Raw genomic sequence first — 15,195 nt, 5'->3', positions numbered from 1 at the left:
CATTTATTTATTAATTCAATAAACATTTATAAAACATTTACAAGCCGTTATCAGGGGCAGATGCAGCAACAAGCGCAGAAGTGTGTCTTCCTAAAGGACTAATGGAAAGAAAAAAAATTTAAATAAAAATTTTAATAAATTTAATTACTTTAAAATTATATATGTATATGTATATTTATATTTTTCAACAACTAATTATGAGACAAAAGTTTAATAATAGCTTAATGCCTGGGACATGGTATGGACTTGATAAAATTTGTTGCATGAGGGGCACTTGGGTGGCTCAGTCCATTAAGTGTCTGCCTTTGGCTCAGGTCATGATGTTAGGGTACTGAGATTGAGTACCCTATAGGGCTCCAAACTCAGCAGGGAGTCTTCTTCTCCCTCTCTCTCTGCCTCTCCCCCCTGCTCTGCATGTGCGTTCTTTCTCTCTCTAAAATAAATAAATAAAATCTTTCAAAAAAGTAAATAAAATTTTTTGCATGAAAGGATGTGAACAAGGAAACAGGCTATGGAGAAACTACCAATAACTCTTTTGCCTCTGAGCTCTTACACTCACACGTACTCTCCATCACTTTTCTCCATCATATCTTCTTACTTTAGCTACTAACAATTTAGACATATACTTCCTGACAGCCCAAGTCTGGGTTAAATGTCCTCCCCTCCTTAATGTTCCCTGAAGCACACACTTCCTGCCTTCCCTTGGGAAGTTTCTCTACTGAATTTTTTTAAAAAACAAGTATTTATTTGAGAGACAGAGAGAGAGCACGTGCACCTTCGCAGGGGGAAGAAGAGGGGTGCAAAGGAAGAGGGAGAAAGAGAATCTGAAGCACCCTGCTGAGCTTGGGGCTGAGGCAGGGCTTGATCTCACCACCCTGAGTTCCTGACCTAAGCAAAAATCAAGAGTTGGACACTCAACCGACTGAGCCACCGAAGCATCCCTTATTGAATTTTAACTGCGTGTTTATTTTTTTTATTTTTTAAAAGATTTTTATTTATTTGACAGAGAGAGATCACGAGTAGAGAGAGAGAAAGAGAGAGAGAGGAGGAAGCAGGCCCCCTGCCTAGCAGAGAGCCCAATGCGGGACTTGATCCCAGGACCCTGAGATCATGACCTGAGCTAAGGCAGAGGCTTAACCCACTGAGCCACCCAGGTAGCCCTTAACTGCGTGTTTATTTATCACTAGACTGGAAGCTATATGACAGCAGGCTACCTAGCAGAGTCTGGCACATAGTAGGGGCCTTATGAACATTTATTGAATGAATAAAAGAATCCTCATCTTCCACAACTCCCATAACTATGGTTATATTTCCTGTTCCAGTTTTGCCTTTACCAGTACTGTCATCTTTGATTCATCAGCTTTCAATTCACACTGGTAATTGAAATTATTAATATAACAGATATTCATTGGTTACCTCCTCTGAACCTGATGTAGAGCTAGGATACAGTAGGGAACAAGACAGACATGGTTCCTGTCCTTATGGAGCCTACAGGCTAAAGGGCATGAGACGTCAAAGAAAATAAACAGGCATTATGTGATTAAAAACTATGAAAAATCTATCCCCTATTTAAATGTCCCATCCCCATGGGGAACCTGGGTGGCTCAGTGGGTTAAGCCTCTGCCTTCAGCTCAGGTTATGATCTCAGGGTCCTGGGATCGAGTCCTGCATCGGGCTCTCTGCTTGGCAGGGAGCCTGCTTCCTCCTCTCTCTCTCTCTTTGCTTGCCTCTCTGCCTACTTGTGATCTCTCTCTCTCTCTGTCAAATAAATAAATAAATAATCTTAAAAAAAAAAAATACCCCATCTCCTATCCCCTAATAACCCATTTCCTATGTAAATGAGTAATATTCTTTTTTTTAAAGGGTCATTTGGATTCCATTCATTCAACAAAAATGTAGCTTCTACTATGTACAAGGCACTATGCTAGGGGCTGGAGATGCACTACTTTTTTTTAAAGTTTATTAAGTAATCTCTACACCCAGCATAGGGCTTGAACCCACTATCCTGAGATTAGGAGTCGCTTGCTCCTCCAACTGCACCAGCCAGACACCCCTGGAAAGACACCACTTGAACAAGACAGGTGCAGTCACCTTCTTCACAGCGATTGCAGTCTAGCAGAACAGGCAAACATTGAAGCAAACAGGAGATGCAGGCCCATGGAAGTGTTTTAAGCAAGGAAGGGACATGGTCCCGTGTATTACAGAGTTCATTCTGAAGAAGGACTGGAAGAAAGCAAAAGTGGAAGAAGGAGGCTTCTGCAATTGTCCAGCTAAAAGGTGAAGACATTTTAGATTATGGTGATGGCAGTCAAAGTAAAGAAAGGTAAATAGATTCAAGATATTTAGAGAAAGAATTTATTATACCTTAGTAATACAGCTTTTTAATTGAGAACTGTCAATTCTTTGCTATGCCATATGGAATACCCTTTCTAGATAAATAAACTTAGAAAGGTAGCATAGTGGAAAAGAATTCAGGCTCTGAATCAGACCAGGTTCATCATTTTATTAGCTGGGTGACCTCAGGTGATTCAATTAACCACTTTGTTAAACAAGGGTCATAAAAATAAGTACCTCATAGGATCACTATGAGGATTAAAGAAATAATATGTATATAATATGTATACATATAATAATATGTATATAAACCATATATACATATATATGTATACACCTGGCATATAGTAAGAACTTTAAGATGTCAGCTATTTTATAATTACTTTAGGAAAATTGGTCTATACACATTAGTCTGATTAAAAACAGAAAAGCTTACTTGTTCTCTATATTAATCTCTTCCCTAACCTAACTGAGCTACTCATCACTATAGAGTTGTATGATACACCTTCTCCAACTGTCAGACCAATCTGCTCATTATTCAAAACTCCACAACAGAACTCGCTTCCTCTTGTTTTTCTTTTAGATTTCTTCTTTGTCCAAACTCACCCCACCAGTCACTCTAGTAAATTCAACTGAATCACCACATCTTAATTTAGATCCATAAAACTATAATTACCTTTAGCTTGTCTCTGAGTCTCTTTGTGTTTGTTTTTCATGCATATTTTCCTGACTTCCCTATCTTGAGATTACAGAGTCAGAGGAAGGAATTGTGGGCACTTCTTTTAATACTTCTGTTCTACAGGTGTGCAGCATTCAATGAATACGGCTACTTCCCTAGCCTATTAGACACCTTTTAATTTTAAAATGATTTTTCAAACCTTTTTTTTTTTTTTTTTTGGTTTAAAAATGGTTTTCAGGGACGCCTGGGTGGCTCAGTTGGTTAAGCAGCTGCCTTCAGCTCACGTCATGATCCCAGCATCCTGGGATCCGAGTCCCACATCGGGCTCCTTGCTCAGCAGGGAGCCTGCTTCTCCCTCTGCCTCTGCCTGCCATTCTGTCTGCCTGTGCTCGCTCTCTCCCCCTCTCTCTCTCTGACAAATAAATAAAATCTTTTAAAAAAATAAAAATAAAAATGGTTTTCAAGGGGCGCCTGGGTGGCTCAGAGGGTTAAGTCTCTGCCTTCGGCTCAGGTCATGATCTCAGGGTCCTGGAATCGAGCCTGCATCAGGCTATCTGCTCGGCAGGGAGCCTGCTTCCCCTCCCTCTCCGCCTGCCTCTCTGCCTACTTGTGATCTCACTCTCTCTGTCAAATAAATAAAAATCTTTACCAAAAAAATGGTTTTCAAAAAGAAAGCTTTTTTTAACCTCTATACTAGTATTCTATCTTAATTTTTATACTTTCTGAATGGTGAATGGACTTTTTTTTTTTTTTTGTAATGATAAAAGCAATGAGTATGAAGAGAAGAATGAAGAATCCGTCTAGGGGGCACCTGGGTGGCGCAGTGAGTTGAGCCGCTGCCTTCGGCTCAGGTCATGATCTCAGGGTGTTGGGATAGAGTCCCAAGTCGGGCTCTCTGCTCAGCGGGGAGCCTGCTTCCTCCTCCCTCTCTCTGCCTGCCTCTCTGCCTACTTGTGATCTCTCTCTCTGCCAAATAAATAAATAAAATCTTTAAAAAAAAAAAAAAGAGTTTAGGTTAAAAAAAAAAAAAGAATCCGTCTAGGACTTCTGGGATTAGCTGGAGTTAATCCAACCTGGAGTTGCTCTGTGTGCAGCCTTTGACAGTGAATGGGCAGCAGAGGAAGAGTGTGTGTGTGGTGGTTGTGGTCAAAGAAAGGCTTTGGAGTAAGACGCCTGGGTCTAAATTGAGGCTCTGTCTTGTGCTAGCTCTCTGCTCCTTCAACCCTGGGACTCTGGAACTTCATGTGTAAAATGTGAATAATGATAATACCTACCTCTTGAGCTGGCTGTGAGAATAAAATGAGCTACACCAAGCAAGCTGATTAGTCCAGTGCCTGGTTCATAGCAAGTGAATGTTCAAGGATTTTAAGCTAAAGAGAAGGAAGGGAGGAAGAAAGAGAAGTGGAGAATACTGGAAGCCAGTTTGATCAGTGCTGGGTCTGAATGTTTGTGTCAAACTTTATATGTTGAAATCCCAATGCCCAGTCTGAAGGTATTAAGAGGTAGAGCCTTTGGGAAGTGCTTAGTTTGGGAGGATGGAGCCCTTATGAATGGGATTAGTGCTCTTATAAAAGATAATCCAGGGGCGCCTGGGTAGCTCTGTTGCTTGAGCATCCGACTCATGGTTTCAGCTCAGGTCATGGTCTCAGGGTCTTAGGATCAAGCCCCACATCAGGCTCCAAGCTCGTCATGGGATCTATTTGAGATTTCTTCTCCCTCTTTCTCTGCCCCTCTCTCCACTCTCTGTCTAAAAGAAATAAATAAAATCTTTAAAAAAAAAAAGAACCTGAACAAAATAAAACAAACAAAAAGAAAACCCACAAGTTCAACACCTACTTCCACTTTGTGAGTAAACAAACAAAAATGTAGGACCCAGAAGAGGGCATTCACCAGACATGCTGGCACCCTGATCTCACACCTAGTTTCTGAAACTATGAGAAATAAACTTCTATTGTTTATAAGACACCCAGCCTGTGGTGTTTTGTTATAGCAGCTCAAAAGGAAATAATAAAGGGAAATTCTAAATCTGACTGACATGAGCTAAGAACAAGTAGCCGTGTTAATTAGGGAGACTTAGATATTAAGATAAATGTACCCGAATTAGAGAAGTTGCACTTCATAGGTACTAAAATTTTTAGAAACTTCTGTTGCCTAGATTTCTCCTGAAGTGGTGATACCTTAATTCTCAGGAATTAGCAATCACTCACTCATGCTATACCACTCCAGACTCCGGAACCACAAGCTTCAGCCTGCCATCTTGTCAGCATTCCACAAAGCATTGCTAGCTGTGTCATGGGCTCATATGGGAAACGTGACACCTGAGTCATCAAAACACTGCTTGTTGTTCCTAAATAGCCTACCTACTCAAATTGTCACCACCATTACCATCATCATTGTGGAGCAGTCCTAGGGCTCCTTAAGGAATGAAAGAAAGGAAGGAGGAAAGGAAGAAAGAAAAGGAGAAGAAAAAGCAAAGGAACAGCTAAATAGAAACAATTATTAATTAATGAGATTCCAATTTTGAGGACCACATATATTTATATATATATATATATACTTTCTTTTTTTTGAAGAGAGCAAGAGAGCACATGAGTGAGTTGGGGGTGAGGGGCAGATGGAGACAGAGGGAGAGAATCTCAAGCAGACTCTATGCCCATCAGTAGCCTGATGCAGGGCATCATCTCAGGAATAGGAGATCATGACCCAAGTGGAAATCAAGAGTCAGATGGTTAGCCGACTAAGCCACCCAGGTGCCCATGAAGGACTATGTTTTGAAAATTTGTTTTGCACATTTATGACATTTAAGATCCCTATTTTTACAGTATCAATGAAATGGGACTGCTCTGAACTATGCAAATTGGGGGCACAACCATAGGCCTGCTTTTTTTTTTTTTTTTTTTTTTGTCAAGCTCTCAACATCTTAGTGGCCAGAAGTCAGTATCTTTTTCTAGACATTCTTCCATATAGCATCTGAGAATGCAGGCTCTAGTGTTAGATTGCCTGGCTTTGAATCATGAACCCCTTCCATCACCTCTGTTCTAAACTTGTTGTGTGACCCTGGGCCAATCACTTGACCCCTTTAGGATAGTACTTATTTGGTAATATTGCTGTAATGTTGTATTGGTCATTTATTAATATTTACTGAGGATTGGGACACCTGGCTGGCTCAGTTGGTTAGGCATCTGCCTTTGGCTCAGGTCATGATCACACGGTCCTAAGATCGAGTCCCACATTGGGTCCTTTGCTCAGCAGGGAGCCTGCTTCTTCCTCTGCCTGCTGCTCCCCACACATGTGCATGCTCTCTTTCCAACAAATACATTTTAAAAATCTTTAAACAAGGGGCGCCTGGGTGGCTCAGTGGGTTAAAGCCTCTGCTTTCAGCTCAGGTCAAGATCCCGGGGTCCTGGGATCCCCTGGGATCGAGCCCCAAATTAGGCTCTCTGCTCAATGGGGAGCCTGCTTCCCTTCCTGCCTCTCTGCCTACTTGTGGTCTCTGTCTGTCAAATAAATAAATAAAATCTTTAAAAATTTTTTAAAATATTTACTGAGCATTTATTACCTATTAGGTTTGTTTTCAGTGCTAAGGAAAAAGGAGGACAAAATTCTTGACTTAATGAAAATTTATATTTTAGTTAGGATGAGGTAGAGAAAATAAATAAATGAAAAATTTCAGACTATGAAAAATGCTCCAAGGAAGATAAAACAGAATTATGTGATAGAAAATAACCAGCGGAGGGAAGTGAGGTGTTACTTTAGATGGGATGATCTGGTTAGGCCTTCCTAAGGAGGTGGATTTGAGCTGACAAGAAAAAGTTAACCATGCAAATATGTATGGAAAAGAGTTCCAGGCAAAAGGACCAGAAAGGCCTGAGGTGGGAAGGACCATGAAACGGCTGAGAAACCAAAGATGCTTTGTCCTCACTCCTCTCTCTCCAAACATCCAGGATCCCCTCCTCACATTCGAATGATGATTTCTTATTAATTCACTGAAAACACAGAAGCTATCAGTAAAGAATGTCCATGAGTTACATTTCCTACCTCCATCAACAGGTGTTCTTTTTTTGACATATTATGAACAATCAGAGCGCCAATTAAGACCTACCGAACACTTGTACACTAAGTCCCACTCTTTTTTCCTACTAAGAGATTTTATTGTTGCAGTTGCTCACCTCGCCTCTCACATTATCAGATTTTCTTTCTTCATTACATCATACTCATCTGAATCCATACATATCATCTTACCTAATGCAAGCAAGCAGACAAAGAAGTGAAAGAAAAACAGAACAAAATGCAAGCTAACCCTATCTTCTCTATCTCACAATGCCATCGAGTACCACCATTGTTCCACTCCCTTTTACAATAAAACCCTTCATGAGAACTGTCTTACTATCTCTAATTCCTTTCCTGAACCTGTTCCAGTCAAGCGTTCATTTCCTCCACTCCATGGAACTATCCAGGTCATCAGTGATTTCCACGCTGCCAAATTCAGTGGTCAATTCCTTATCTTCATTTTCCTCGATCCAAGAACTATACGTATGACACTGTTGAAAACTCCATCTTTTCTGAGACATATTTCTTTTCTCTCTGTTCTGCTGTCTCATGGCCATGCCTTCTTAGTTGACTTTCTAAATAGGGGAATGCCCTAATGGCCTTTCTAGATATAGTCACTTCCTAGACGATCTTATCCAGGCCTATGGTTTTAAACAAAATATACATGCTGATGAATCCTCAGTCTTTAACACCAGACCCAATCTTTCTTATGAACTCCAGACTTACAGATCAAACTGTCTACTTGACATCCCCACTTGGATTTTTATATTTTTTATCAATTATGCCTAACAAGCTATCCCCAAACTTAGTGGCCTCAAACAATAACCATTTATTATCCCTCACAATTTCTGTGGGTTAGGTGTGTGGGAGCAACTTGACCAGGTGGTTCTAGCCAGTGGGGTCTTGAGATTACAGACAAATGTTGGCCAAGGTTGTAGTCATCCAAAGGTTTGACTGGGGCTGGAAGCTCTGCTTTTTTTTTTTTTTTTTTTTAAGATTTTACTTATTCACTTTGACAGACAGAGAGAGATCACAAGTAGGCAGAGAGGCAGGTAAAGAGAGAGGGAAGAAGGCTCCCTGAGCAGAGAGCCCCATGCAGGGCTCGATCCCAGGATCCTGAAATCATGACTTGAGCCAAAGGCAGACGCTCAACCCACTTAGCCACCCAGGCACCCCAAGGAAGATCTACTTTTAACATGGCTTCCTCACAAGGCTAGAAAGTTAGTTGTGGCTCTTGGTAAAGAGTTTTCAGTTCCTCAAATTTGGGCTTGTCCACAGGGTTGATTGTCATGCAACATGGCAACTTACTTTCCCTAGAACCAGAGATCCCTGTAGAAGCTACAGTGCTTTTTATAAGCTAAACTTGGAAGTCAATGGCTGTTCCTTCTAGAGCATTCTGTTGCTTACAAAGGTAAACCCTGATCCAGTATGAGAGAAAATACACATGGGTGTGAATACTAGAAGGTGAGCATCATTGGGGGTCATCTTGGAGGCTGGCTACCACAATGTATAACGTCTAAGAAAATATGCACTGTCTAATTTATGTCCAATACTGAATGTATGATCTACCAACCATTCTTTAAATCTGCTTCCCACTTGTTTTCCCCACCTCAGGCCAGTTACTCAAGTCAAACCTCTTGGTGTCATCCTTGATTCCTTTTTGTGTTTTATACCAACAACTAGTCTCTCAGTAAGACTCATTGATTCTACCTTCAAAATATATCCAGAATCCAACTTCTTACCATCTCTTTCACTGCTATTCTAGGCCAAACCACCATCATCCTATGCTTGAATTATTACTTCCTAACTGGTTTCCCTACCTCCACTTTTAGCCCTTCCAGCCTAATTACCACAAAGGAGCCATTTCAATCCTACTTTTAAAAATTAAAAACTAGGGGCGCCTGGGTGGCTCGGTGGGTTGAGCCACTGCCTTCAGCTCAGGTCATGATCTCAGGATCCTGGGATCGAGCCCCGCATCGGGCTCTCTGCTCAGCAGGGAGCCTGCTTCCTCCTCTCTCTCTCTGCCTGCCTCTCTGCCTACTTGTAATCTCTCTCTGTCAAATAAATAAAATCTTCAAAAAAAAATTAAAAACTAGAACGGATAATTTTATTCATTTGCTTAAAACCTTCAGTGTCTTCCGGTCTCACTCAGGGTAAGAACCTGAAGTCCTTACCATGACCAACAGAGTCCTCTGTGACTTGGCCTCTAATGACTTCTGTACCAATTCTTTCCTCCTGGCTCACTCCACTCCAGCCCCATTGCTCCCCACTTTCCTGAAATGTGCCGAACTAGTACCTGCCTCAAGTCTTTGCACGTCCCTGGAAAGCTCTTTTCCCAGATACCCATGTGATTAACATCTTTACTGCTTCTTGACCACTGCTCAGAGAGTGCTTTAAAGTTCCCCATCGTGCTCTATCCCCACACTTAATTTTTTTTCTTTATAGAATATATCCCACCTGACATATTATATAGCTGTTCATTTGGCATCATTCTCCTCCTGCTAAAATAGATCTCCAAGAGAATACCTATTTTCTTCACTGCTAGAACCCCAAGGACTCTATCGGTGCTTTGCCTATTGCAGGTTTTCAATAAGTGTTTCTTTTTAAGTAGGCTTCACGCTCAAAGGGGCTTGAACTCATCATCCTGAGATCAAGAGTTGCATGATCTATCAACTGAGCTAGCTAGGTGCCCCCGGTATTTCTTTTTTTTTTAAGATTTATTTATTTATTTATTTGACAGAGAGAGAGAGAGAGAGAGAGGGAGAGATCACAAGTAGGCAGAGAGGCAGGCAGAGAGAGAGAGGAAGGGAAGCAGGCTCCCTGCTGAGCAGAGTGCCCGATGTGGGACTCGATCCCAGGACCCTGAGATCATGACCTGAGCTGAAGGCAGCGGCTTAACCCACTGAGCCACCCAGGCACACACCCCCCCCACCCCGGTATTTCTTGAAAGAAAGGCTGGGATGCCTGGCTGGCTCAGCTGGGAAAAGCATATAGCTCTTGATCTTGACATTGTGAGTTTGAGCCTCATGATTGGTGTAAAGATAACTAAAAAATAAATAAATATACTAAAAGAAAAAAAGAAAAGAAAGGCTAAGCGCAGGAACCGAGGGAGGGACACCTGGGTGAATCAGTCGGTTAAGCATCTGTCTTTGGCTCAGGTCATGGCCCCAAGATCCTGGGATCAAGCCCCACATTAGGCTCCCTGCTCAGCATGGAATCTGCTTCTCCCTTTCCCTCTTGCTGCTCCCCCTGCATGTTCTCTTTCTCTCTCATAAATAAATAAAATCTTTAACATAAACAAACAAACAAATAAGTAAATGTAGGAACTGAGGGCATATTGGTGGCTCAGTTGGTTAAGCATGGGACTCTTGATTTTGGCTTGGGTCATGACCTCAGGGTCATGAGATTAAGTCCCGTGTAAGGCTCTGCATTAGGCATGGAGCCTGCTTGAAATTTTTTTCTCTCCCTCTCACTCTGCCCTTCCCCCCTCAAATAAATAAATAAATAAATAAATAAATGCAGGAACTGGAAGAAACTAACCCATGAAACGTTACTTGGTAGAGTGCCCAGCACAAAAGTATGAGGCATTATTATTTGATGTTTCCAAATCCCAAGGGGCTTATCTGATTTTTTTTTTTTTTTAAGATTTTATGTATTTATTTGACACAGAAAAAGAGACAGTGAGAGAGGGAACACAGCAGGGGGATTGGGAGAGGGAGAAGCAGGCTTCCCACCCAGCGGGGAGCCCGATGTGGGGCTCAATCCCAGGACCTTAGGATCAACACCTGAGCCGAAAACAGATGCTTAATGAAGAAGACACCCACTCGTCCCCCTAAGGGGCCATTTATATTAGCCATTCTTACAGTTACAGAGTGGGACAGAACTTTAAAAAAAATTCTTACAACAGGGGCACCTGGGTAGCTCAGTTGTTAAGTGTCTGCCTTAGGCTCAGGTCATGATCCCAGGGTGCTGGGATCAAGCTGCACTGAGCCCTGCATCCAGCTCCCTGCTCAGCAAGAAACCTGCTTCTCCCTCTCCCATTCCCCCTGCTTCTGTTCCCTCTCTTTCAAATAAATACATAAAATCTTAAAAACAAACACGTCCCTTTAAAAAAAGTCCCTTTGTCTAAACAGGGACGCCTGGGTGGCTCAGTTGGTTAACTGTCTGCCTTCAGCTCGGATCATGATCCCAGGGTCCTGGAATCCAGTCTTTCATGGGGCTTCTTGCTCAGCAGGGAGCCTGCTTCTCTCTCTGCCTCTGCAGCTGCTCTGCCTGCTTGTCTCTCTCTGATAAATAAATAAAACCTTTAAAAAAGAAAACCAAAAACAAACAAACCCTTAAACATATTTCTCCGAAGAAAACAAATCTATATTTCCATAATGAAGAGAGACGATTCAAATCATCTCGCTATATATCTGCTAACTCACCTTGCCTTTGCATAGCCAAGATTCAAGTGACATTTATTTATTTATAAATAAAAGTAAGTTCTACATTCAATGTGGGTCTTGAACTCATGACTCCAAAATCAGGAGTTTCATGCTCCCCTGACTGAGTCAGCCGGTGCCCCGAAGTGACTCTTCTCTGAGTCAAATGGGCTGCTACTTGTGACCCAGACTCAGCCGAGACTGATATTTTGATGGATGTGTGTTTAATTAGGTGATTATTTATAAACGTAGAGGCATGAGAGCGTCTGTTTGTAACTATGAAGTTCCTGGTTTGAAATTCTACCAAAGCTTTGTCTAACTGCATTTTGGGAAGACAGATTGTGATTACACATTACACAGAAATTTAAATCTGAAAAATTACTCTTAACCTCTCTTATACACCTGGGACAGCTCTCAGCCACAGGTTAAAGAAGAGGACCAAAAAAAAAAAAAAAAAAAATTGTGGGCAAATCCACTTTGATTATGGAAGGCCTATCCACCTCTAGCAACACTTGTGTGAAATTGCATAGTTAACAGTTCTTCCTGGTTGAGGACCAGTTACCCTAAAGCGGAGAAAGGGAACTTGGTTTGAATAAGGATGGTATAGATGTATATTCTTCCTATAGTCATTCTCTCCAATGCCTTATATCAATAACCTCTCTTAGATCAACTGACATCTCTTTCTCTTCTTGTGAAGATAAAACTGAGAGAAAATCCAATCTTTTGTAAAGTATCCATTTTTAACATCCACCTTAATTAAGGAAAGAACATTTATTTGATATTAGCCTTATTCTCTACTCTCCCAAGAACAGTGTCTAATAGATGGTAACGAGCTTAATACATATTTGTTGGATGAATTTTGAATGAACCACATGGTTAATATTTCAGTGTTTGCTTGCATGATATTTAAGTGAAGGTTATAGGTGTGGACTTTGTGGTCAAACACAAAGAAAGGCTGGGCCTTTCCACTCATTAGTTTCATGATCTCTCTGGAATGCAATTTTCTCATCTGTGAATATTGTTTACTATACAGGGGGCCTATGAAGGGGAGAAGTAACAATACATTGAAATATTTAGCACAGGGCCAGCACAGAGTATGTTCTCAAAAACTGTGGCTAGGATTATTATTTACAATGCCTGACTGGTAGGCTCCCGGAATCTGAACTCCCAAAAGGCTGGATCGATATAAATGGATATAACTTTTCAAACTTTTGTGATAAAAGCAATTCCTATTCCATTTCTATCACACTACTATTAAGTTCTTACCTAGCCTGAGGCCTAATCACGTCACTCACATTTCTCTTTTTTTAATTTGTCATTTTTGGGTAACACTTCATCTCTGTAGTAGGAAGTAGTGAAGGAAACGTGGATAAGCATAAGGAAAGGGAGGAGGAAAGAGGGAAGCGGCAACCGTTAGATATGATAAAACTATGGGCTTACTAAGATCTAGATGCAAATTCTGCTCCACCTGCAAATATGTGTGATTCTGGGTAAACTACTCAGTCTCTGGCCTTTTCCCCTCATTTGCAGTGTTGGGGAGAAGGTGTCATGAAGGAAGCTCATTAGATGATTTCTAAGTGCATTTTGCTACTACTCTAAGTAAGAGGCCCACAAACTGCAGGCAGCAAGCCAACCCTGGTTGGCCCCTGCTTCTGTTTACTTGCAAGGTAATGATGGCTTTTGCACTTTTAAATGCTTTTTTCTTTTTTTAAATTAAAAAAAAATATGTTGTGACATTTGAAAACTATCTAAAATTGAAAATCTTATATAAGTTTTATGTGGATACAGTCTTAATCATTTGCTTACATATTACCTATGGCCAGCTTCATGCCAAGCACGCAGAGCTGGGTGGGTGTCAGAGACCTCCTTGCCCACAAAACCCAAGATATTTACTATTTAGCCCTTTTAAGAAAAATTTGCTTTTTCCTGCTCTATGTATAGATAGCATACGTGTTTATTTTAGGCTGACTCATCTCTCTTATTGAAGGGGTGTGCTCATCAGGTATTTTTCAAAATATTATTATTGTAATGCATAATCCCATAAACTGTTCAGCTTTCTAAGAGGAGAAACCATTTTGCTCACCTTTGGAATCCAAGTGCTAGTGCCTTACATTGTGCTGGCATATAGCAGGTGCTCAGTATCTGTTGTTGGATAAGCATTGTGAGACCAGTGCCAAGCTGGGAATTTCAAAACTTCAAAAAGAATTTCTCATTCAGTACAAACTAAGTTGGCTATTTTGGTAATTTCGATTGGAAAAAAATATTTCTAAAAACTTTTTTGCTGGCCAAAATTCTCCCTGCAAAAACAAAACAAAACAAAACAAAACCCTACTGAATTTAGATCTCTAGTGAAAAGAGAATTTTAAAAAATATTAGAATCGTTCTTCTTCCTAAATAAAGCATATGTTAAAAAGATTGGTGAAATTGAAATGGCCTCAGCCTTCTACAACTGTGCGCCACGTTTTAAAAATGACGATTATTGGAGTCCAGGGGATGGTTGTCAGAAACATTCTGCGTAACTTAGGCATAGCGGCGAGAAATACAAGCATGTATGCTGAGCAAAATGATTGTGTAAGAAAAAAAAAAAAGTAAAATTTTGCATTCTGTGCAATGTGTCGAACGTGAACGTATTGCACGTTGTGTTGCAGATTTACTACAGCTGAGTCATTTCGGGACACAAGTGTGTTTCCAGGAAAAAACGAGAGGAAGGAATCAGGCTGAGGGGCTCGCCGGGTTCCCCCAGGCACTCCCAGTAGCAGACACCGGTATTCCGCGGCGGGCGGCGGCGTGGTCAAAAAAGGAGCCGCGGCCCCTTTAAGAGGCACAGCACCTTCTCCAAGATACCATCTTGCACCAGGAGTTCACGTAAGCTCTCCACCTACCTTGCTATATCCCCTCCGCCTTAACTGGGTACGGCCGGCCGGCGGGGCGAGCGAGCCTTTTCATTGGCTTTGCGCGCACGGCCTTCTTACTTCTATTGGTTCTTGCGCCCGCCACTCGACGCTATCTCCCGCCCACCTGAGCCGTCGGGCTAGGTTGAGTGAGGGCTCTTGGGTTAGTTCCTGTTAGGCCCGGGCCGGGGGAGTAGGTTGAAGTCTCCTAAGATGCCCGGTGGGCTGGGGCACCGGGAGCTGTGAAGAGGGCGTGAGGAGGCGGCGAGGGGAGACCCGCGGCAGGCCTGAACAAGAGCGGCGGCCGAGCCCGCCTTCCCTGCACCATGCTCATAGAGGATGTGGATGCCCTCAAGTCCTGGCTGGCCAAGTTACTGGAGCCGATGTGAGTGAGCCAGCCTGGGCCAGGGCCGGCGAACGTGGGCGTTGGGGGCCCGCGGGGGTGTGGGGGGAGGGGACGCGGCGTGGGGGAGGGCGGAGCGGAGGGGCCGCGGTCGGGAGGTCCCGGCTACGTCTTGTATGTAGTACTATCACCATTGTGGGGGGGGGCGGTGGTGGGGGGGAGCGAGAGCCTGGGGCGTAGAGGCGGTGTGGCTGTGGGACGGGGTTGGGGGGGGGCGGCAAGGACAGCGAGGGCTTTTTAAGTATAAATATTGAGGTGCTGGAAGGGGTAGCAGAAATAGTGAGGGAATTTAAAATTTTGTTGTTTGAGAACTGCGAGAGATCGCAAGGCTGTCGAGGGATTTTTAAACGTGAATATTGGGATCTTGAAGGGTGTAGCAGGATGTCGAGGGCTTTATTAACCGATATTAGTATG

The 15,195-nt window shown here is 42.3% G+C and overlaps 1 protein-coding gene across 5 annotated transcripts in view; it reads left to right on the top strand.

Moving 5' to 3' along the window:
- The first annotated feature begins 14,528 nt into the window (after positions 1-14,528).
- Positions 14,529-15,195, top strand: part of RBM27 (RNA binding motif protein 27) — a 79,296-nt gene continuing 78,629 nt past the window's right edge. For all 5 annotated transcript variants that reach the window (XM_044225079.1, XM_044225055.1, XM_044225073.1 and 2 more), the window contains exon 1: positions 14,529-14,763. In XM_044225079.1, the coding sequence (XP_044081014.1) occupies positions 14,705-14,763 (59 nt within the window). In that variant the 5' untranslated portion in view covers positions 14,529-14,704. The remainder of the gene's footprint in view (positions 14,764-15,195) is intronic.

Source organism: Neovison vison, chromosome 1 (assembly GCF_020171115.1).
Source record: "Neovison vison isolate M4711 chromosome 1, ASM_NN_V1, whole genome shotgun sequence".
NCBI classification, from domain to species: domain Eukaryota; kingdom Metazoa; phylum Chordata; class Mammalia; order Carnivora; family Mustelidae; genus Neogale; species Neogale vison.
This window is presented reverse-complemented; position numbering and strand designations above follow the sequence as displayed.